Source organism: Phoca vitulina, unplaced genomic scaffold (assembly GCF_004348235.1).
Source record: "Phoca vitulina isolate PV1807 unplaced genomic scaffold, GSC_HSeal_1.0 scaffold20, whole genome shotgun sequence".
Lineage (NCBI taxonomy): Eukaryota > Metazoa > Chordata > Mammalia > Carnivora > Phocidae > Phoca > Phoca vitulina.
In genome coordinates this window covers 12,048,158-12,068,960 of record NW_022589723.1, presented here as the reverse complement: position 1 = coordinate 12,068,960, position 20,803 = coordinate 12,048,158, and the positions used below count along the sequence as shown (strand labels likewise).

Below are 20,803 nucleotides of genomic sequence, written 5' to 3'. Positions count from 1 at the left end.
TTGGCCCACTCACTGTGCTCTTTGGGTGACAATGGTGAGGGTTTGGGGTCTCCTTTCTAAGAAAATACTTTTCAGAAAAAAGCAATGAGTAGGGTCAGGCCACTGCTCTCCCAGTGAGGAGCACTTGCTTCCTGGATATAGCTGGGTTGTCTGATAGCGCTTAGAGGGCCCAGATCCTGGCCCACACCCTGATCAGGGTAGCTGTCTCATGAGGTTCCTGGTAGAGGGCATGTGTAGCTAAAAACAATTAGGACACACCTGTTACAGGGCCCTGCAGTCCAAAGTATCCTTCCCCATCCAGAAGCCCTGATGCTCACCTGATTCTCCCCAACACTTTTCATTCTGTGTCTTCTCTCACATCCCACTTCTTCAGGAAGTCTCCTTTTCACTGTGTCTCAATTTTAAAATAACAGATGTAGACCTAACCTCACTTTCAATAGAATGCTCCTTACTTTCCTATCTTGCTTGTTGAAGCCTAGATGATCAGTGTATTTGTTTACATATTAATTAACTAATATTTATTGTATTCTGAATGTGTATGAGAGAGACTGATTGAATGGGAGGGATTCAAACAAGGAATACCATGTGCTTGTATTAGCTCAGAACTGGTGGTCACAAATTGTGAGCTCTCATCCTGACCCAGCCATGATTTCTAGGAAGCAAGTGACCTTCCTCTGTCCCCTAAATTTTGGCCAGTAGTAAATTAGGTACATGGTTCTCACTACCTTTCTGCTACTTCCTAAGATATTGAGAAAATCTCCCTAGAGACTGCAAAGAGGAAGAAAGCCAAGTAGAGGCAAATAGGCATGGTCTGACCTCCTTGGGGGTCCCAGTTGGGTACCAAAATAAGGACTCCACCCCCCAGTGAGATGGAAGGGCCTTCAGGATCCAAAGGGCAGCTGTGTCAGGCAAATGGAAGAGAAGTGAGGAGTGACCGATGCTGAGGCCTAGTTCTCTGGCTCTCAGGGACATCCACCAAGACCCTGGTCATTTTTCCATTTTGTAAATGTAACCAAGGCTGAGAGCAGTATGTGAAGGTGAGGTCTAAGCTGTGCCATGTACAGTAACCATGTCACTTCTTCTGATTTGTGTCTGTCCCGCGGGTGACGTACCCCAGTATCCTGTTTGCCTCTTTTACTGCAGCCATTCACTGGGCTGGTGGCTTCAAGGATTTTTCTACAAAAACCCCTAAGCCCCTTTCCTGGTCAGTACGCTGCATGACTGTTCCATGTAATCTGTTCTCTCTCTTTGGTATGTTGCCCCGCCCCCCCTCCCTGAGATCGTTTGACATTTGTTTGCATTAAACTGCATTTTCCATCCAGTGGCACAGTCACCTGAAAGACTCAACTCCCTCAGAACCTGGTTGCATTGTTTTTCATTATTTGCTGTATCTTGAACTTTGGCCTCATCAGCTACCGGTGGCATCTTACATTTGACAGTCCCATCCAGATAATGCACCTGTATTATGAACTAAATCCTGAAATGGCCCGGGACCACTCAACCTAGACTCACTTCCCATGCAAAGGTTTCCCTTTTACAGCCACTGTTGATGAGCCCGAATTCCTCCTATCACCCTATTATTATAGTGTGATTAACCAGAAAACTGTGGATTGAACTGTTTCAGCAACTGTTCTCTAAGGCCACTGCGCTGCTGTCTTGTTTCAGTTCTAATTTTGGCTAAAACTGTGTCTGTGCCTGGAGCCCCTTCCAGTCAGGGTGGGCTGTGCATCTACAAGACTTAGCTGTGAACAAGCAGCCCACAACAAGGTGACAGGTGCTTTCTTTGTGCTTGTAGGAATGAGGTGACCAAGCTGAAATTTGAAGGAAAGACTTTCTATTTATACGTAAGTCAGAAAGAGGTGAGTGCTGGCTTCTTTCTCTTCAGGGAGGGCTGGGACACTGAGTGGTTCCTGATGGCCAGGACTGAACCAAAGTGGTGTATCCAGGTAGAACTAAGCCATCTGAATGATAAGCCAAGACCTGAAGGTGAGGGATGGAGAAATGGCTAGGCCCTGGAGCCCAGGACTTTCCTCCAGGATGCTGGTGACACCCAGAGGTTCCATACCTCCAGGAAATGCAGACAATGCAAGATTCTTTTGCTTCTATATGAAAATTCCAAGAAGATAATAAACTTTTAAAAAGAAGTAAAAAAATCCCAAATGACACTAACACTTTCTCTGGTGAGGGCTGTCTTGCTTCAGTTTGTACGAGCTGAGGCTTACTGTACTGGGCCTGCCAGGTGTGAACTTATTGAATTGAGCTCTGCCCCAGTGGGTCCTGCAGGCCTTCTCTTCCAATTAGCCAGCTGCCAGGCAGCTCCTTCCCCCATCTGAAATCTCTTCCTGCAGTCCTGGGGAGCCCTCAGACAGTCCAGGGGTCAGTGTCCTGTGGCCATTTCACCCTTTGCTTCTCCATCCACACTCAGCTGTTTCTATATGGGATTTTTTGTAGGAAAAGAAAATTATTCTCACATATTTTGCTCCAACTCCAGAAGCCTGCAAGCACCTCTGGAAATGTGGAATCGAGAACCAAGCCTTCTACAAGTGAGTGGACATACGCAACAGGGACTATCTTTATCAGAGTCGAGCATAAAAGCTACTTTTAGAGTAATTATGGGCAGGAAAGTTTGAGGAACACTGAGAAAGGAGACATAGGATGACAAGGCTGAGCTTCCTTATAAAACTCAGACCCCTTTCTGGATGTCTGTACTCCCTAGAGGGACATAACTGAGGTCCAGGAATGTGTTTCCAGCAGAGATGTCCAGGGGGTCCACCTTGTGACGTCCTTGGACAGCTCCCGGTGGCAAAGCAGTTAGGGGTCTTTTCAGGGCAAGGCTTGGGCCTAAAAAAGCCCCTGGGTACCTGACTTGAATCAAGCTGGCCCTGTGGAGCCATTCAGAGCCACAGGAGGCCCATAAAAGGACAGACAGCTCCATGAAGGAGCAGAGGCAGGCCAGAAAGATCTCTAAGCCTTGGAGAGCCTTTGGGGCTTGCTCCCCAGTGGGTGGCCTACTGCTGAGCTGGGGTTGGTGCTAGCCCTTCCTGATGGGTCATTGCCAGAGGTATTGCCAGTAACAGACCCAAGTGCCCAGGAGCCTGAGCAGGGTAGCAGGAAGGGGGGCAAGGACTTGTCTGTTATGGAAAAGCCAGCTTTGGGCCAAAGGCAAGAATTTTGATTACCACAGGATTTGTAAAGTATATGAGGCTTCTGTGCTGTTTTGATTAAGAAAGTGGTTATAAAGGCATTAGGGAACAAAGAAATAGCCCATCAAGAAACTAGGATGACGCCAGATAAAGTATGTTTTACTAAAACCCTTGGTCTTGTTTTAAAAATAGAATGCAATGATTTATACTTTAATAAGCTGTATCTTAATCAGGACAACATAAGACAAAGTCTGTGGTATATTCTGCCTCTGACAAGCCATAGTTCTCCCTCCAGTAACCTCAAGGATCCTGAAGAGAGCAGAACTGCTCTGAGCTGGAGGGGTACCATTCTCCTGCTGCTGCCTGCTGGCTGCTATGGGATGCTGGCTGGCAGAACTGGTCCTCCCCCTTCTAGGGCCACAGCCCCAGACGCTGTTTCTTGGAAAGGCTTTCTGAATTGCTTAATAATTTCTATGCATTTGATACCAGAATCAGGGATGAGCTGAATGGGCAGCCTGAATTATAACCTGAGTGGGCTTCTTTCATCTTCTGAAGAAGACACTCAGAAAAGACTTTTGCATGGTCAAATTTCCCTCCTGTTCAGTCCCTAGCTGTCCAAGGAAAGCCAAGAAAACATGTCCACACCATTTCTGAAGACCTTTGTTTTTCTATTTGTGTCATGGGAACAGAACTGTGCTTCTGCATCTGTGACCAAACTCAGTGTCTGAGTCTTTCCATTAATAAAGCCCCCACCGCCCCACTAGTCCTGCCAACACCCTCAGTGGAAACTGAGGCTGTTTTTCACTTTTCCACTGATTACTTAATGTTCTTTACTAAGTGTTAAAAGCCTCTAGCTGGGGTCAGATCCCCAATTGTGCCAAGTCTTAGCAGCAGCCACTTGGGCATCACCCTGAGCACCTTTCACGTGCAGATCCCTGGCCCTGCCGTTGGCCTAGTACTTTGAAGGGAGGCAGGTCAGACTCAAGAACGTGCTTGGGCAAGAAGACAAGGAGACTCAGAGCCTCACAGAACCCTGAGACAGGTGGGGATGGTATCTCCCAGGAACTGCTATTCATGGATTTGGGAGACAGCTCCCTAAATACTGACTGCCTGCTCATGACAGAGGCTTCAGACCCAGATTGGTTCCTGTCTAGATCAGCACTCCAGGCACCTCAGGGCATGTTGTAAGCTGAGTCAGGTCTTGGGAGGCTTCACTCTGGATGGTTCTCCCCAGCTTCCTTTTCTAAGTGTGAGAGGGCCATTTGGGATCAGAGAAGTCACCTAAGAGGATATTTTACAGTGCCCATGGCCTTCCAGAGCCTCCACATCAGCTGTCTACAGCCTTGAAAGTGATGCTAATAGGCTTACTGCGAGAAGGGGAATGATTCCAAGTTCAAATAAATGATGGAACTTATATTAAAGTTAAGCTAGTTTGTTCATTTCAGGACTTCTCAGAGTCTTTAACAGAACATACTTTATGACTCTCCAAGAGGGGGATGAAATAGGAAGGGCAGCCCGTACTCTCTTCTCCACCCACAATTACCCAGACATGGACATGTATCATCAAATACTAGGACTGGAAGGGACTCCTGAGGTCAAGTAGCTCCATCATTTTATAGGTAAGAAGACCAAAGCTAAGAAAGGAAAGAGATTTGCCCCAGGTCACACTGCTAACAAATGGCCTCAAATTTGATGAGTGGCATTCTATTATTCCCCCAGACCACCATCCGTAACATTTAGTCTCAGTCCCCCTGGTGAACCCCATGAAGCACTCTTGGGGAGCCCTCACACTCCTGACGTGAAAATGGGTTTCAACATGACTGTCTCCAGCGCTAAGGCTGTGAGGAAGCTCTCAGGTCCTAAAGGAAAGTCAGAGACAAGCCAGGCTGTGAAAGGCCTTTTCCTGAAGAGTTTCCTCAAGTAGCCTTTGGAAGGAGCTGGGAATGCGCTGCCTTAGCCTGTGAGGCAGTTGCAGGCCATCTGTCACACTGGACTTTGCCTTGCTGCAGGCTGGAGAAGTCAAGCCAAGTCCGCACAGTGTCCAGCAGCAATTTATTCTTTAAAGGGAGCCGGTTCCGATACAGGTAAATAGTGACAGTAAGTAACTGTTATGGACCTATTTTCAGACCCTTCTCTGGAGAACAGTGGCTCAGTGGTCCTTATCCTTGAGAACAAAGAAACTGGGAACCTCCAAAAAAGCCTGAGGTTCCCATCCAGTTCTCCTGTCTCCTGTCCTTTTGACTATTTCTTTCCTTCCCTGCCACAGTTTGTCTGCAGGGTTTAAATATGTATCTTCTCCTTCTGCCCTCACAACAGCAGTGAAATAAGAACTGTAGCAGTGATTCTTTTCATGTCTGTCTAAAGATTTCTTTTTTTTTTTTTTTTTGCAATATTTCTGGAACATGCTGGACAATGAGAAATCATTTCTAAATGAAAATGGAAAATCCCAAAGACTCGAGATAGAGAGCTTTCTAAGATAAGCTGTCAGGACATCTTAGAACTTACCCAGCAAGCAAGCCTTCCTCAGTGACCTAAACATTGGGAAGGGCTAGGCCAAAGAGGCCACCTCCCAGTTCACCCAAAGTATCTGAAGCCTTAGACAGGAGCCTGGTGCTAGAACACCGTCTCATCCCTTGCTGCTTGTTTTATTATACTATTTATAGTGGCCGAGTTGCAAAGGAAGTAATGGAGTCAAGTGCGAAGATCAAACGGGAGCCACCAGAAATACACAGGTAGGCTGCCACGGACTTCCCCCAAACCAGTTGAGCTCAGATCCCAGAAGCTCCAAAAAGGCAGCAGTTTCAGTACTCTGAAGATTCTGGATGCAGTGGCTCTCACAAAAGGGGAAGGAGAACACGGCAGGAAGGTGAAGAGATCCATCTCAGCTAAAGGCATGGGGAACAGTCTGACCCTGGTATCCCTGAGCCTTGAGGGAGCACGGGGGAGGGCGTAGTACCCAGTACCACATCCTGGGTACTTCTCTACTGTCCTCCCAAATCCTAAAAGTGGTCATAGGCCACGGAGGACATGTCCAAAGTGCAAGATTTCCTTAGTTCTGGAATCAATCCATTACAGAAAGCTAGGGATAGCCCCACAGCCCTACCACACTAGGTCTAAAATAGTTTTGAGATCCTTGCTTCATGTATAACTGCACATCACGTATATCTCCTAAACCTAGTAAGATCCAGAAAGAATATGATTGGCCAAGACAGCTAGGGTTCACCAACCAGCCTGATCTCTGGGAATGGGAGCATTACTACCACCTTCATATGGCACCCCCTGCCAACAGCAGTCTCTCTCAGAAGTCAGAGAGGCTGCCATATCAGTTTTCAGGCATGTTTTCTATAGTACTGCTTATGCTGGGCTCTGCATCCTGAAGAACCTGCCCAGAGACCAGCGGTACCATTGCTGCACGAAAGCAAGGCTCAGGTGGGTCTAGGATATGAGGTGGGAGACGAGTCTAAAGCAGTGTCTCTGACTGGAATCCAGGGACTAAAGGCAAAAAATAGGTATTAAAGACTTTTAATAAATAAAATAAATAAATAAATAAAACTTAACACAGCCAGGCAGTTCTAGCAGCTACTTCTCAACTCTGAGTCCTGACCACATCTGTCTATGCACTGAATTAACAAAGTTCTCTTTTTCTTTAACCTCAGAGCAGGGATGGTTCCCAGCCGCAGCTGTCCCTCCATAACCCATGGCCCAAGGCTGAGCAGTGTCCCCAGGACCCGCAGAAGAGCTGTTCACATCTCCATCATGGAAGGTGAGCATAAGCTCTGGAGAGGACCATGGGGTTCCTCTAAGTTTTGACTTGGACCACTTCGTCTCAGGGACCTTGAACAGAAGTTGCACTAGAGACAGGAGCACATTTCTCCAGTGCAAGAGAGAAGGTTTCATGCAGTGGTTGGGAACACCAGCTGGGTGTCAGGTGAAGGATAAGCCCACCCAACCCTGCTGAGCTGTAGTCTAAGAGGGGGTGTAAATCTGAGAGTGTTGGGGCAGACCTTTGGGAGACTGTGTTGTTACATCTAACAGGTTCCATGCAGTTCTGAAACTGCTTTCCATCAAGAGGCTTTTCACTTATTTTTCAGATCAGACTAGTCTCCACAGTTTAAATGATCAGGGCGGCTGAGGCAGTTAACCAAGAAACGAACTCTTAGTTCTGAAGCATCCTAATAGCTGCTACCACTTTCTATTTCAGTGGGAGAAATCTGTCCTCTTGCTATCTGAATTCTTTAACATGATCTCGGGATATCTCATATGCCCCACCTCTCTCTATCCTACCCTCCCTTTGGAGGAGGTGGTCCTGGGGGGGAAGAGACAAAGTCTGTGAATCTTCACTGAACTAGATACTGCAGTAGCTGAGCCTGATACCTCTCCACTCCCTGGGTAGTTAATACTGATAGGAGTCTCCTGGAATATTTCCCTCATGGTCACTGACTCAGCTGCCCCACAGGTATAAAGTTGAATGCTTTCATTCCCGAAGATGTTTTTGTAGGACCTCAGAAGATCTAAAGCTGCAACGAACAGCAGCAGGTTTGCTTCAAACCTGTCCTGGAAAGGGAAGACTCTTTGCCCTTTCTGTGGGAATGCTGATTAAGGAAAATAAAGAACTACTTAGGTTAGGAAGGACATCACTCTGCGGCTCCCCTGTGAGGATCATGGGTTTGTGTTTAGGATTTTATGTATCACTGACTTTGCATTATCTAAGTCTGGTATATAACTACAGTCTAGGGGTTGAGAACCCTGGCCGGGGAACCACATCAAGTGCCTTAATTATTTGAGTATCTTAGTTGTTCTATTTGTAAAATAGGGTTATCTTCCTTGCGTACCTACCCATGGGCTGTGAGGAACCTGATGTACACAGAAGTACTTTAAAGAGATTAAAGCATTTACTGGACAGGGAACAAGCACAGTGCAAAGAGGCCTGCTCTGGAAGTCAAAGATGAGATTCAGATCAGAGCTCTGCCATGTACTTTCTCTAGGGCAGGTTGCTTCATCTCTCTGAGCCTGTGGCCCCCACCGTAGAGTGGGGTGTGGGTGTGGGAGGGTGCCTTCTGAACTACGAAGTATAATCGCTATGCAAAGTATGAAGTTACTGAGGTTTGTCATCAGACACAGGCTCCTGGTTTTTCCTCCAGTCTTAGGCTGAGCCGGAGAACTGAGCATAGCTCTCATTGTCCCTCTTCTTTTGGGGCATTCATCTCAGGAAAACAGAATGAATTTCTTCTTTTGAGGAAACATAACTTTCTCCTCCCCCTGTGGCCCTTCTTCCTATCCATCCTGAGGTCGGAAGGCACCAGGTTCACCTCAAAGCTCCTGTAAAAAGTCAGAACAGCTGTCCTCCCAGAGAAAAAGCCACCCTCTGGCGCTGAGCACTAATACAGGTCTAGGGAAGAGCCGTATGCATTTGTTCTCCAGCATATGGAAGAATGTCCAGTAAAACCCATGTTCCCAGAAAAGGGAAAACAGGCTGTCCATGTGGGGGTATAACTCATTTATAGTAGTTGCCAACCAGGGTTAGCAGAACTACTAAGAAGTGGGAAACCAGTCCTTGAGCTCTCCCAAGACAAGCTACGAGGCTGCCCCAGGTCCCAACCAGCTCTGGCTGTGCCCCCAGCATCCTCCCAGAAGCTGTCTTCTCCCATTGTAGCAGCAGGAGTCTCCTCAGCATCCGAAATAGTCCTCTTTGCTTGTAAAATGCCAGGGGAGGGTGCAGCAGGGGAAGGCCACCAAGGAAGCTAGTAAAGAAGAGACTTCTAGGGCCAGGGCACACCGTCACCATCTCAGCCCCCATGGAAGTTCACGCCTGGCAGACTGTATAGCACAGCAGGCTCCCGTGTGCTACTCAGCAAGCCAACCTGCTGCTCACACCCCATGCCTGACCGAGGCTGACTGCGCACAGAACAGCCTTCATCCCCAGTCATGGCCCTCAGCCTAGGACCCATTAGATTCAGGAGGACAAAAGTAGAAGCAGCTAAGAACTGCCCCAGCAGGAATGACACTAACAGGCTCACAGTGAGGAGAGGCAGATGGACATCTGGTTTGGATGTGGGGAAAAAAAAAAAAAAAAGATTTTAGCATTTAAGTGGCTCTATCAGTGCAGGGATTATCAAGCCTGGGGAGATAAAGAATGGATTATTTCCCAGAGAGCTGAGCTACACCATCTCTCAAGAGGGGTTTCACCTTTAAAGCGCCCAGCAAACACAGCTGACCCTCACTGTACACCTAACCAGACAGGGAAGGGCTGAGAGAAATGATGAGGGGTCTCAGAAGAAGGGCACTAACCACCAAAACTCCCAGGAAATTATGGACATTTGAAAGTGGTTCATGCTGCATCAGAGACTCTTTCCTATTGTCCATATGGCACATAAATTAATGTCACAGAAACTATTTGCCTTTTCCAGGGGGAAAGCTTTGGTTGCTATCTCTAAAAACAATGGGAAAATTGCAAAAACAGTAACATAAGACTACAATTTGAATGAGACCATGTAATTCCAATGAGCTGGGACCGTTAAAAAGATGATGGTACACTGGTTGGCCCTTCCCTCTGCTCTCAGGGATGCCAAGATACCACGTGTTGTTAGCACAGGCTTAGCCAGAGAGGATGCTCGGGTATGTTGATTCCTTTTATCCACTGCACCCTGCGGGGCACAGCTCAGCAGCAGGGAGCCAAATAGCGTACAGCCCAGTGGATGGGACACAGCCCATTTCCACCCCAGAGCTGCCACCTCACACTTCAGAGCCACCCAACCCAAAGCCCAATGTCTTTGTAGCTTCACATCCTGCATTTTCTGGAACTATGGGATGCTCCCTACCCTGTGGGATTGTTCTCTGCCCTCTCGGTACTTCACTCTCTGAGAAGTCTGGGGCCCTTATACGGGGCTCCGAGAAACAGTCACATGCTAGGGAAGCATTACTTTTTATGGCTCTAAGTGCTTCTGACTGAATCCAGTCCCTGATAACGTTGGCCTCTTAGAGCTGTTCTTCCCTGAAGCTCAGCCTGTTCTGTCTCGCAGAGCTGACATTCTCTCTCCAGCACAGGAGGCACTGTGAACGAGCTGCCATGGCTTGAGGTCAGCAAAAATCCTTTGTCCCCAGTTGGTTTTCCATCCTTTCCCTCTGTATCCCCCCTGCCTGGCTGGTTTCCATGAAGAGATCAGCTGGTTTCCACTGAAGAAGTGTCTGCCTGCCTGGGCCACCATGGGGAAGAGTCTGATTAAGATTCACACCAGAGTCCGAGTTCAGCTCCGGTTGACTAATCACTGCCTTCGGCCACTGAGTGTGCGCATCGTGAGGATGGGGCCCCGGCTCCAGGGTAGGCTCCTGACCACTGTGCCCCCCCGCCCACAGGAAGCCACCTCTGGGCAAGGCAATCAGCTGGAGCACATCCAAGGTAAAAAAGACTCCTCTGTTTTGCTGTGCCATTTGCCAGCTCCCACCCACGGTACCCACCCTGTCCATCCCAGAATAACGGGCTTGATGAAGGGGTGGTGGTTTCTAGTGAACCTAAAGTTCTATACAAGACTAGCCTGACATAGCAATAATAACCTTACAGGTGAGGTCTGTTGAGGGAACCGAAGACTAACACTGAGCAATTTTGTCTGTCAGGCAATTTACTAGAAATGCATACATATCCATTATCTTATTTACTGAGAGCACCAACAACTTATAATGTGGTTTCTGGTGTCTGTCTGATTTGTTCTCTCTGATGTAACAGCCTTTGCCTCTCTCCTTCCCCAGCAAGCTTAGGGCTGAACTGTAGGCCAAGCTAAGTTTGCGCTGAAGTGGCTTCTGGTAGCTAAGCTGGTTGTGCTTTGGAAGATCTGGTAGAGTTGTCTCTGTGAGGAGACAGCCTTTAGAAAGATTATGAGGAGCCCTGTACAGGGGGTGCTGAGGTTCCAGAGGAAGGAGGGTGGAGGAGTGGGTGGGAAAGGAGCTGAACCAACACATGTGTGATCAGGGCTTAAAGGTCTCTGTTCTATCAGGAACTCATTACATACTACCATATATTCCTCATGCTGCTTATGCAAATGCAGGAATAAGGGAGAAAAACGGGGGCGGGGGGGAGATCAAAGGAGCATCAAGAGCTCTGGAACAAGGGGCGAGTTCTTAATTTCACATTATTTCACAACAGTTTCTTGGGCAATTGGGACCTAAATCTAAGGCAGGTGTAGGCTGTAGACTTAATTCATCCTGGCCCAAAATCTAACTAATGATCATTAGCATCAGGAAACAGGCTTGCAGTCTATCCTTGCCTTTCCCATTACCAACCAACCACATGTCATTAGGCAAGCTCTGTAACCTCTTGCCTTCACGACTTCGTGGAAAGATGAAAGCACTTTAAAAAGTTTAAAACATACAAACTTAAGATTTTAGCACAGGAAAACAAAATACAACTGGGACCATGAGGAGCTCCTGAAAGCAGAAGCTGAGAGCTGTAGCAAATACACTGATGATGAGGTGATAGGGAGTATAGGTGGACAGCAGGGGACTGCTGTTGCCACCCCAACCCACCCATTTATAACCCAGGGTTTGTTCCCCTGGAGAACCCTTAACTGTACCTATGCTGAAATGGGCTCCAGCAGGCTAGGCAGGCAGGCAGGCTGCCTGGGTACATATGGCTACAGCACAAGAGAACCAAATGAAACTCAATACTTCTGAAAGGTTACTGCCACCTTTAAAGAGAGACCCTTGGGCTTCTGAAGCTAGCCCTGAACTGAAAAACTCCCTAATCAGCCCTAGTTAGGTCAAACCTTTACAGAGCTGGGAACTGGTTCGGTCTTGCAGAAGTCAGTGTCAATTTCAGAGCAATGGAAGGGGGACTGGCTTCTCTTGCCATTGGCCACAAATTCAGGGAGAGCCAGAGCCACTCTGGCACCCCCAAGGTAGCCAGGAATGGGGGCGCCTGGGTGGCTCAGTCGGTTGAGTGTCTGCCTTCGGCTCAGGTCATGATCCCAGGGTCCTGGGATCGAGCCCCGCATCAGGCTCCCTGCTGAGCAGGGAGCCTGCTTCTCCCTCTCCCTCTGCCTGCCTCTCTGCCTGCCTCTCTGCCTGCCTCTCTGCCTACTCGTCCTCTCTGTCAAATAAATAAATAAAATCTTAAAAAAAAGAAAAAAAAAGGTAGCCAGGAATGGAAAATGCAGACATTGAACCTGAAACAAGAAGCCATTTCCTTGGGAGCACTGTGATGTGGGCCATACTTGGTGACTCTGGGCCCACGTCCTCCGGCCTAGTGGCTGCTGTTTACTTCACAAAGTAACCAGCTCCTGTTTTTCACTACCAGAGATTGAGCCTTGGAAAGACAGAAATGTTACATCTGAGAAAGTAAAGAGATAATGGGTAGTTTTAGGGGGCAGAGGACCCTTCCCCAGAATGGATGTAAGAGAATTTCCACCCTGAGCCAACAAGATCTTCTCAGAGACCACTCTGCACTCTGAGTGTGTAAAGACAGGGGAATTGTCAGCCTCCTGTGGACCCAGCTCATTCTAAGGTGAAAAGAAAGAGAGCTAGCCAGGGGCTATTCCCTTCTCCATCAGAGACCACTTAAGGAAGAGCAGATAGGGTTTTCACATCCCCTAAAATCAGGACAGCTAGAAGTGGGAGGCTGAAGAGACCAGCAGCAGCGATCCAAAAGATGACCTCATGAGCTCAAGGAGCTGCCTGCTGGGTTGTTAGAAGGACATGGAGCTCCAGAATCAGTATTTGATGAGGCCCAGTAAAGCAAAACAATCTTCTCCCCATTCCTGCCTCTCAAGGCACTCAGCCCAAGAGGGAGACTTGACCTCCCTGAACTGTGGCCCCAGCTCTGAATCAGGGATAGTCTGTGATTCAGATTGTCTTTCAACTGGGGCTAAAACCAGGCCCAGGACATCAAAAGCCAGAAAGGCAGAATCTTTAACAAATCTTGCCCAAACCCTAAGTAAAAAGAAAAAAAAAAACAAAAAAAACCTTCCAACCACAGCCACTCTCATGTCTGCTGCTGCTTTTATCCTATTCCTGATACATCAAAACGGTGTAGTGGCCACTGCTGCTGATCACATGGGCTGTGCAGAAGGACTTCCTTGCAAAATTTTAGTAACAACCTAAAACAGAATGGGTGTGCCTCCACCAGACAGCAAAGTGTGCACTGGGACCCAGAAAGCCTACTCCTATTCCTTTTGCCTTTCCAGGCCTGGAGTCCCTACGGGACAGTGCCCATTCCACCCCAGTGCGTTCTTCCTCCCATGGGGACACCTTCCTGCCTCACGTGAGAAGCAGCCGGGCAGACAGCAACGAGCGAGTCGCTGTGATTGCAGACGAAGCCTACAGCCCTGCAGACAGTGTGTTGCCCACCCCTGTGGCCGAGCATAGCCTGGAGCTGATGCTGCTTTCCCGGCAGATCAATGGGGCCACCTGCAGCATCGAAGAGGAGAAGGAGTCTGAGGCCAGCACTCCAACTGCTGCAGAGGTGGAGGCTCTTGGGGGAGAGCTGAGGGCCCTGTGTCAGGGGCACGGCAGGCCAGAGGAGGAACAGGTGAATAAGTTTGTTTTAAGTGTCCTCCGTTTGCTCCTTGTGACCATGGGACTCCTCTTTGTTTTGCTCCTCCTCCTGATCATCCTTACCGAGTCTGACCTTGACATTGCCTTTTTCCGCGATATCCGCCAGACCCCCGAGTTTGAACAATTCCACTATCAATACTTTTGTCCCCTCAGGCGATGGTTTGCCTGCAAAATCCGCTCAGTGGTGAGCCTGCTCATTGACACCTGAGAAGGCATGACTCCTCCCAATAACTAGCCAGGTGGACCAAGGAGCCTGGCTACCCATTCCCAGCAATGGGACCCATCGCGGAACCATCGGCACATGTACCAAGTCCTCCTCTCATGACTCAAAGTCCACAGCCTAGGAGGGTCATTTCCCAGAAGAAAAAAAGGATAGGCTTATGCCCTGTCTAAACAAACTGGGAAAACTCATTTCCTTCAGAGGTTCTTTCAAGAAAGGCTCAGCGACTCTGTTTCTCATCCTCCCAATTTGCAGGATAATTTTTGGTTTTGAATTTTGATTTTTCATAGATGTGTATTATTTTCAAAGTATCAAATAAAAATTTATTTTACTATTACTGATTATCGCAGTAGTGTCACCTAGCAGATGGGACACTAGCTGAAGACTAGAGAGCTGTTGTCTTCTGTATTCTGCAGGAGCTTTCCTACTGGGCTCCAGGAGACTCAGCAGTGCAGCCTCAGCAGGGCAGGCCAGGGGTCTGGACAATGGGAACTATCTAGGTTTTCTTGCCAGACAGAGATTTTTAAAAAGTAAACATCCATGTAGAATGATTAAATGGAAAGTTGCTTCTTATGATGGTCTGAGTTGGATTTTCTTTTCCTTTTGTTTTTTCCAAATCTGAGCAGAGTGGGCATCTGAAGGGACCACCGCTACAGCAGCAGCAGGAGCAGGGGTGGGGTAAGTCTGTCCCCTTAGACTAGATCCTAGTGGGCATCACCATGAGTTTTGTATAATGAACTTATTAGACTTCTGTGATTTTTTTTTTCCTGAAGAACCTCAAGATTTTTATAGTGCTCCAGAGACATTAGTTGAATTCAGTGGTGCCAGAGACAGGACTGTCAGAAATGTTGGACAAAGTGTAGTTAACAGAAACCAGAGCCAAGGTACCTGAGAAACTGTTGAGATTCAGAGAGCAGTACCTATTTTGTACAACCCCCGCAAAAAAACTATTTCAATTTATATTTTAACAACAAATGTTATTTTCTTATCAATTCATATTTTGTTTTTACTTTATGGATTAAGAAAATAGAGCCTGATGAACTAAACGATGCAAGAAAGAAACTGATCCTGACAATGAAAAGCTTCAGAAAATAGAATTCCAAGATCAACAAACAGCCTTGGAAGGGACCAGGAAAAGAATCTAAATAGGCATACTAAAAGATGCCTACGAAAGAAAGAAGGTGAATGTGGCAGAGACCAACACTTAGATGTGGAAATACTGCCCCCTAGGGTCATCCTCTGCATCAGGAAAATAAAAATTGTAGGAAAGCATTTGCCATCCTTGCTGAGGGAAGCTGTGGAAGCATGCAAAAGCACAGCATGTGAAGGGTGAGTGTGGGGTCCAAGCTCTGCAACTCTTAACAACCACTTATAAGATCTTGTTTTCATCTCAGGGAGAGATTTCTAAGTCATCTGGGGCCTGAGGACTCATTCAAGGATGGTCAGTAGACATATTCCTGGGAACCCCACAACAGTGGAGCCGCTGCTAACATCCTATGATGTTGGGCAGCCCCAAATGCAGAACAAAATGAGTCACTTGTAGATTTGCTCTCCCCTGGTTTGTGCCCTGAAATAGCAGAATCATGTCCATATACAGAGTATTAACAGCTGCTGAATTAACAGGGGGTGCGGGGTGGGGGAGTGGATTGTGTAATTTTAAATGCCCTTTCATCTAGACCAGGGGTTGGCAAACTTCTTTTGTAAAGTGCCAGATAATAAATATTTTTTATTTTGGTTTTGTGGGCCATACTCTGTGGCAACTACTCAACTCTGCTGTGATAGCACAAAAACAGCCATCCATAGGTAATACATAAACAAAGGAGTATGGCTGTGTGCCAATAAAAGTTTATTTTAGGAGCTGAATTTGGACCACAGGTCGTAATTTGCCAACCCCATCTAGACAATAAAAATGCTCCTTACCAGTAGGTATGTTAGCAGAAAGAGGGCCGGCTCTGCTCCCATTCCCTACTTGCTACAGATCCAGGACCATTTCCCAGTGGAGACACTGGGGTTGCTTGTATAAAGGGTGCTTGAACAACCAACCAGCAAAGAGGTATCTGATGCCAAGATGAGCAAGATCAAGTGTTGAAATGCTAAAACTCGGCCAGAATCTAAGAATGGAAGAGGAATGTCTGATCATTTCCATACCAGCAACAATTTGGGCAGAATTACAAACATCTATTTACCAAGTGACAAGACAAACTGAGGGAGATCCTAGTAAAAATTAGGGATCATTAGAACCAACTAGCCACTGCCACTTGTCATCTACACAGGAAAGGCTTTACTTAGCACAGGACGGAAGTGAAAAGTAGACTCAGAGATGAAAAGGCTGTCAGGAGATAGGGGGCTGGTTGTAACCTGGATATCTACTGTCTTATGCAACATAGCAGATTATCTTTTAGTGTAGTGTTCCTACCTCAGTCTGTAGAATATGGTGTTTCTATGCAGTGAGTGATAGCCTTGACACTGACCTTTCATAGTCACATTAAAGAAAGATGCAGTATTCCATTTCCTGGTATGTTACTTGTGTCTAGAGTTCTAACAATACAATAGTCCATACCACTTCCAGGAGCTGGATTTTGCTCTCTGAACAGAACTTTAGGGTTTTTTTTTTCCAGGGCTTACCCCAGAAAATACAGATAGTAAAGTTTCCTTCGATTTGCTTTTCAAATAGTGCTTGAATAACAAAACTCCTTTGTTGGTGACTAGTCTTTTTTTGGTATCTCCCCATCATTACACATTGTTCAAATTTTTAACCTGGTTTTACTGTGTTCCACTATGTCTCCCATTTTCTCTCAAAATTAGTTTGATCTCATTGTAGGGAAAAAAAACAATGGTTTCCATAGCTTCATCCATCAGAGTGAAATAAAACTCTTACTAAAGGATAGTGTACTGCATCTTTAAGCAGTAGAAGGTAAACTACCTGCAAATGTGAATTTCTTAGTTTCATTAAAAAGTATAGTTGTTAACCTCTCGTGTGCCAAAAATTCTAAGTTACATTTTCCTTCAAAGCAATGTACTTTTTTCTACATATGCAGTATGTAGTTAGCATAAAATCATTGGTGCCATGAAAATTATTTTTAAAACTAAATAAATATTTAAATATCATGGAAGAGTGGACTCTTTCTTTTTTAAGTTACAGCTTGTCTCACTTTTTCCTCCTTAAAGTTACCAACACGTAGATAAAAAGATACCCAGGGGGATTTATACAACTGACTACTGTTCATGACTAGAATCATTTAAAATAGTCATTTGGCTTATATCCATCTATTATCCTTGTCCCTCCCCCCAAATAAATACTATTAAGAACGTGGAAGCTGTAATAATGGAATGATTTTAGAGATGAACTGGACCTCATTCTTCTCATGAGGAAAACCAAAAAGTCATTTTTCTGAAGGTTACAGAGTTAGTCTTAGAACCCAAAAGTAGATCCTAGATGGTCCAGGGTTCCTGGCTGGCTCAGTAGGTAAAGCATAAGACTACTGATCTCAGGGTTGTGAGTCTGAGCCCTACACTGGGTAAAGAGATTAGGCACATGAGTCTGTCCTCCCCGCTTCCCATGTACTGTAACTGGCTGAAAAGATTTAAATCTTTTTGGGGGTGCCTGGGTGGCTTAGTCGTTAAGCGTCTGCCTTCGGCTCAGGTCATGATCCCAGGGTCCTGGGATCGAGCCCCGCATCAGGCTCCCTGCTCTGCGGGAAGCCTGCTTCTCCTTCTCCCACTCCCCCTGCTTGTGTTCCCTCTCTCTCTGTGTCTCTGTCAAATAAATAAATAAAATCTTAAAAAAAAAAAAAAAAAGATTTAAATATTTGTATTCACAGCCCTCAAGCTCCCTGTTTTCCTAGAGAACTGCCTTTGCAAAGTCATCTCTGTGGAACGGAAACTCAAAGACCTGAATACCAAAACAGGACTGAAATCAACTCAGATTTTATCAATTCTTGATCACTTGTAGTCTCACCTACCTGTCCACCTATGACGAGAATCATCTCCTTCCTCCTTAAAGTCACATAAGAAAGGCTGGGCATCTCAAAGAAAATGATTCAAGTGGAATACAGAGCTTACATGCTTAAGGGATATCATAAAGCACAACCTAAAAAAAAGGTTTATCCCAAAAGGAGAGAGCAATTGTAATATACAAATAATTACAGAAGCCACAGTTTTAAGCAAGTCTCTGGGAGAAGTACCTTTCACAACAGATTACAGTTTAAGGATGTCCTAAGGGAGACAATTTTACTTTATGTGTTTTCTAGATTTAAACAATTACTCCATTATAGAGCTTTTCACTGAGAAACAAGTCCCCCCACACTCTCCTTCCTTCCTGCATATTGCCTCAAGAAGACAGTCTATTAAGTGGAATTAAATATAAATAGCACAGTTTATGAAGCTAAAATGGCAAAAGAAACCACAAAAGTGAGAAACATCAAGAATTTGCTAACATTTATTGCAGAAACCAGGCAATTACGACCAAGTATTCAAAGCTTAAAGGATGGTGCTAATTTCAGTATCGTTAAAAAAAAGAGCAGTTCTCACAGAAGTTGCCACCCTGGAACCTGTGAAATGAAGTGGTATCAAAAAGGGAAAGGAAGCCTAGAGGCTTCATTTACGATCTCCAGGGCAGTTTAATAGAAGTCAACCTCACTTAGCTTTACTTTCCATTTCATAAATTAATGTTCCATTTCACTTACCAATTCCTATACGCCGCCTATCATCAAGAAAATAGAGAACTCTTGTTACTTATAAACACTCACAACCTACTTAATAAACTAGGCCTCAAAATTAGACTTAACCTCTCATTACAGAGAAGGAAATTATACATGTCATTTTATTTCTCTGATATATAATTTGAGAAGATATTTCCTCTTAGAATTCAAACATATTGCCAAAAATGATTTACAATAGTCTTTCAGTAGTAGTTTGGCAATGAAGAGCAATGAAAAAAGTCGGATAGGTGCTATCACACGGTAATGTTAGTCACTGAGTTAAGAAGCTACCCTTCCAACAACAAACACATTCACATTGCCCTAACTTCTGGGGAGAAAAAAAAGTTTATGACAAAATGCCAAAAGTGGTTTATCATAACATTTCCCCCCAATATGAATTAGGAATGAAGGTATTCACTTAATAGGCTAATGAATCTCCTCTGGAGAGTTTAAAGACAGGGACAGAAAAGGGTGTCTGGGACCTTCTAAGGCAGGAGCTTTCACTTCTTTAACTATGACCCACAGTAGTACCACAGTAATAAAGACATATGTTTTACATCAGAATATACATATGCATATACACTTACACATATGTATGCACATATTACTAAGTTTCACAAAACAACACTTACTCTAATTACATTTATTATTCTTTACTATTTCTTTCCTTTTCCTTTTTTTAAAGGCTGGCCATGGTTACATTGATTTCATGTGAATAGCTACAAACCACAGTCTGGAAAACACTGGTCTGAAGACAATCTCACACTGGGTTACAAGGGTCAGGCAGATCAAAACCCTGTTCCTAGAAGCCCTACAATTCCTTGGCTCATGCTTCAGGAGCCATCTAGAGGAGGTAAAAGGGTCAGCACACAAAGACCCAGGCCCCTGTCCAAGTGAACTAAGGCTCCTCAACAATTATCTTAGGATTTCACTTTTAATTTAAAGGCAGGAGGGGGGGGAAAAAAAGAGTTCTCCATTAAAAAAATTTAAGTTTCAAAATCACTAAGTTAGATGACCTTTCAGGATCCCTTCCAGTGTGTAAGTCTACAAATATTCACTCCAAACCATGAAATAAACCACAAATCCAAATATAACTACAGAATCAAAACCGTATCATTAAACCAAAAAAACTTTTAATACTGATCAAAGCTTTGTAATTTATAATGCCAGAATTTCTCAACATACTGCCTGATTAAAAGTGCTGAAGGCATCACAGCCTCCCCTCAAATTCCTTCCCCACCCTAAAGAAACAACTTAAAAGGCTTCTCCCTTACTAAACATGTTAAGTATGTAACTGTATACATTCTGCTCACAGTTCTTATTAATAAAGCAATTTTATATTCACTAAATAGAACATATTAAAAACAGGCCAAGCCACATGAATTACCAGGCTCCTTAGACACTGATTAATTTGAACAAATTGGTGTTGCTAAACCAAACACTCAGCAGCTTTCTTAATTCATAAAAACATGTATCTTCCCACTGGAATTACCTCCAGCCAAAATATACCGAGTTGGGTGCATAGTGTTGATGGAACACACAGAGACAAGGCATTCTCCACCAAAAAAAGAATGCACCTGCTTTCCTGTCTCATGGAAGATTTCTACCCGTCGTGGATGAGCCATGCTGCCAACTATGACACAATCTTCTTGTTTAGGGTCCCACACAGCCTGGAATCTGGTCAGCCATCGCCCAGTGATAGTGTTGTGCCTAGTGAAAAAAACAATTTTTTTAAAGGATAGTGTTAAATAACTTAAGGTAGCAATAGGCAGAGGGTAAACATGGCATTGCTCCTAAATGCTGGTTTTCTCTGCCAAGTTTCATTTCATTAAGTTACTGAGTTACCATCAGCCTAATTTCATCCTTCATATAAAAGTAAAAATCAGGACAAAAAAAAAAAGTAAAAATCAGGACAGAGATGGTATCTTCTGTACTTCTGAATCTCCACTGCCAACTACAGTGGTTGTACTCAGTGGATGGTCACTGTCTATTAAAATAGCACCTGGGGCGCCTGGGTGGCTCAGATGGTTAAGTGTCTGCCTTTGGCTCAGGTCATGATCCCAGGGTCCTGGGACTGAGTCCCGCATCGGGCTCCCTGCTAGGCGGGGAGCCTGCTTCTCCATTCTGCCTCTGCGTCTCTCTCTCTCTCTCTGACTCTCATGAATAAATAAAACATTTAAAAAATAATAATAAAATAA

The 20,803-nt window shown here is 45.3% G+C and overlaps 2 protein-coding genes across 7 annotated transcripts in view; one reads left to right on the top strand and one right to left on the bottom strand.

Moving 5' to 3' along the window:
* Positions 1–17,548, top strand: part of FRMD5 (FERM domain containing 5) — a 310,023-nt gene extending 292,475 nt beyond the window's left edge. The window contains exons 9-16 of one of the 3 annotated variants that reach the window (XM_032416996.1): positions 1,796–1,859; positions 2,452–2,543; positions 5,153–5,227; positions 5,807–5,875; positions 6,800–6,906; positions 13,316–13,659; positions 14,532–14,583; positions 14,929–17,548. In XM_032416996.1, the coding sequence (XP_032272887.1) occupies positions 1,796–1,859; positions 2,452–2,543; positions 5,153–5,227; positions 5,807–5,875; positions 6,800–6,906; positions 13,316–13,659; positions 14,532–14,583; positions 14,929–14,942 (817 nt within the window). In that variant the 3' untranslated portion in view covers positions 14,943–17,548. Of the gene's footprint in view, positions 1–1,795; positions 1,860–2,451; positions 2,544–5,152; positions 5,228–5,806; positions 5,876–6,799; positions 6,907–13,315 lie in introns of all 3 variants that reach the window. The other 2 variants (XM_032416995.1, XM_032416994.1) reach the window with 2 other exon arrangements.
* A 779-nt stretch (positions 17,549–18,327) lies between these two features.
* The window catches only part of WDR76 (WD repeat domain 76), a 57,124-nt gene continuing 54,648 nt past the window's right edge, over positions 18,328–20,803 (bottom strand). For all 4 annotated transcript variants that reach the window (XM_032417069.1, XM_032417071.1, XM_032417070.1 and 1 more), the window contains one exon: positions 18,328–20,315. In XM_032417069.1, the coding sequence (XP_032272960.1) occupies positions 20,060–20,315 (256 nt within the window). In that variant the 3' untranslated portion in view covers positions 18,328–20,059. The remainder of the gene's footprint in view (positions 20,316–20,803) is intronic.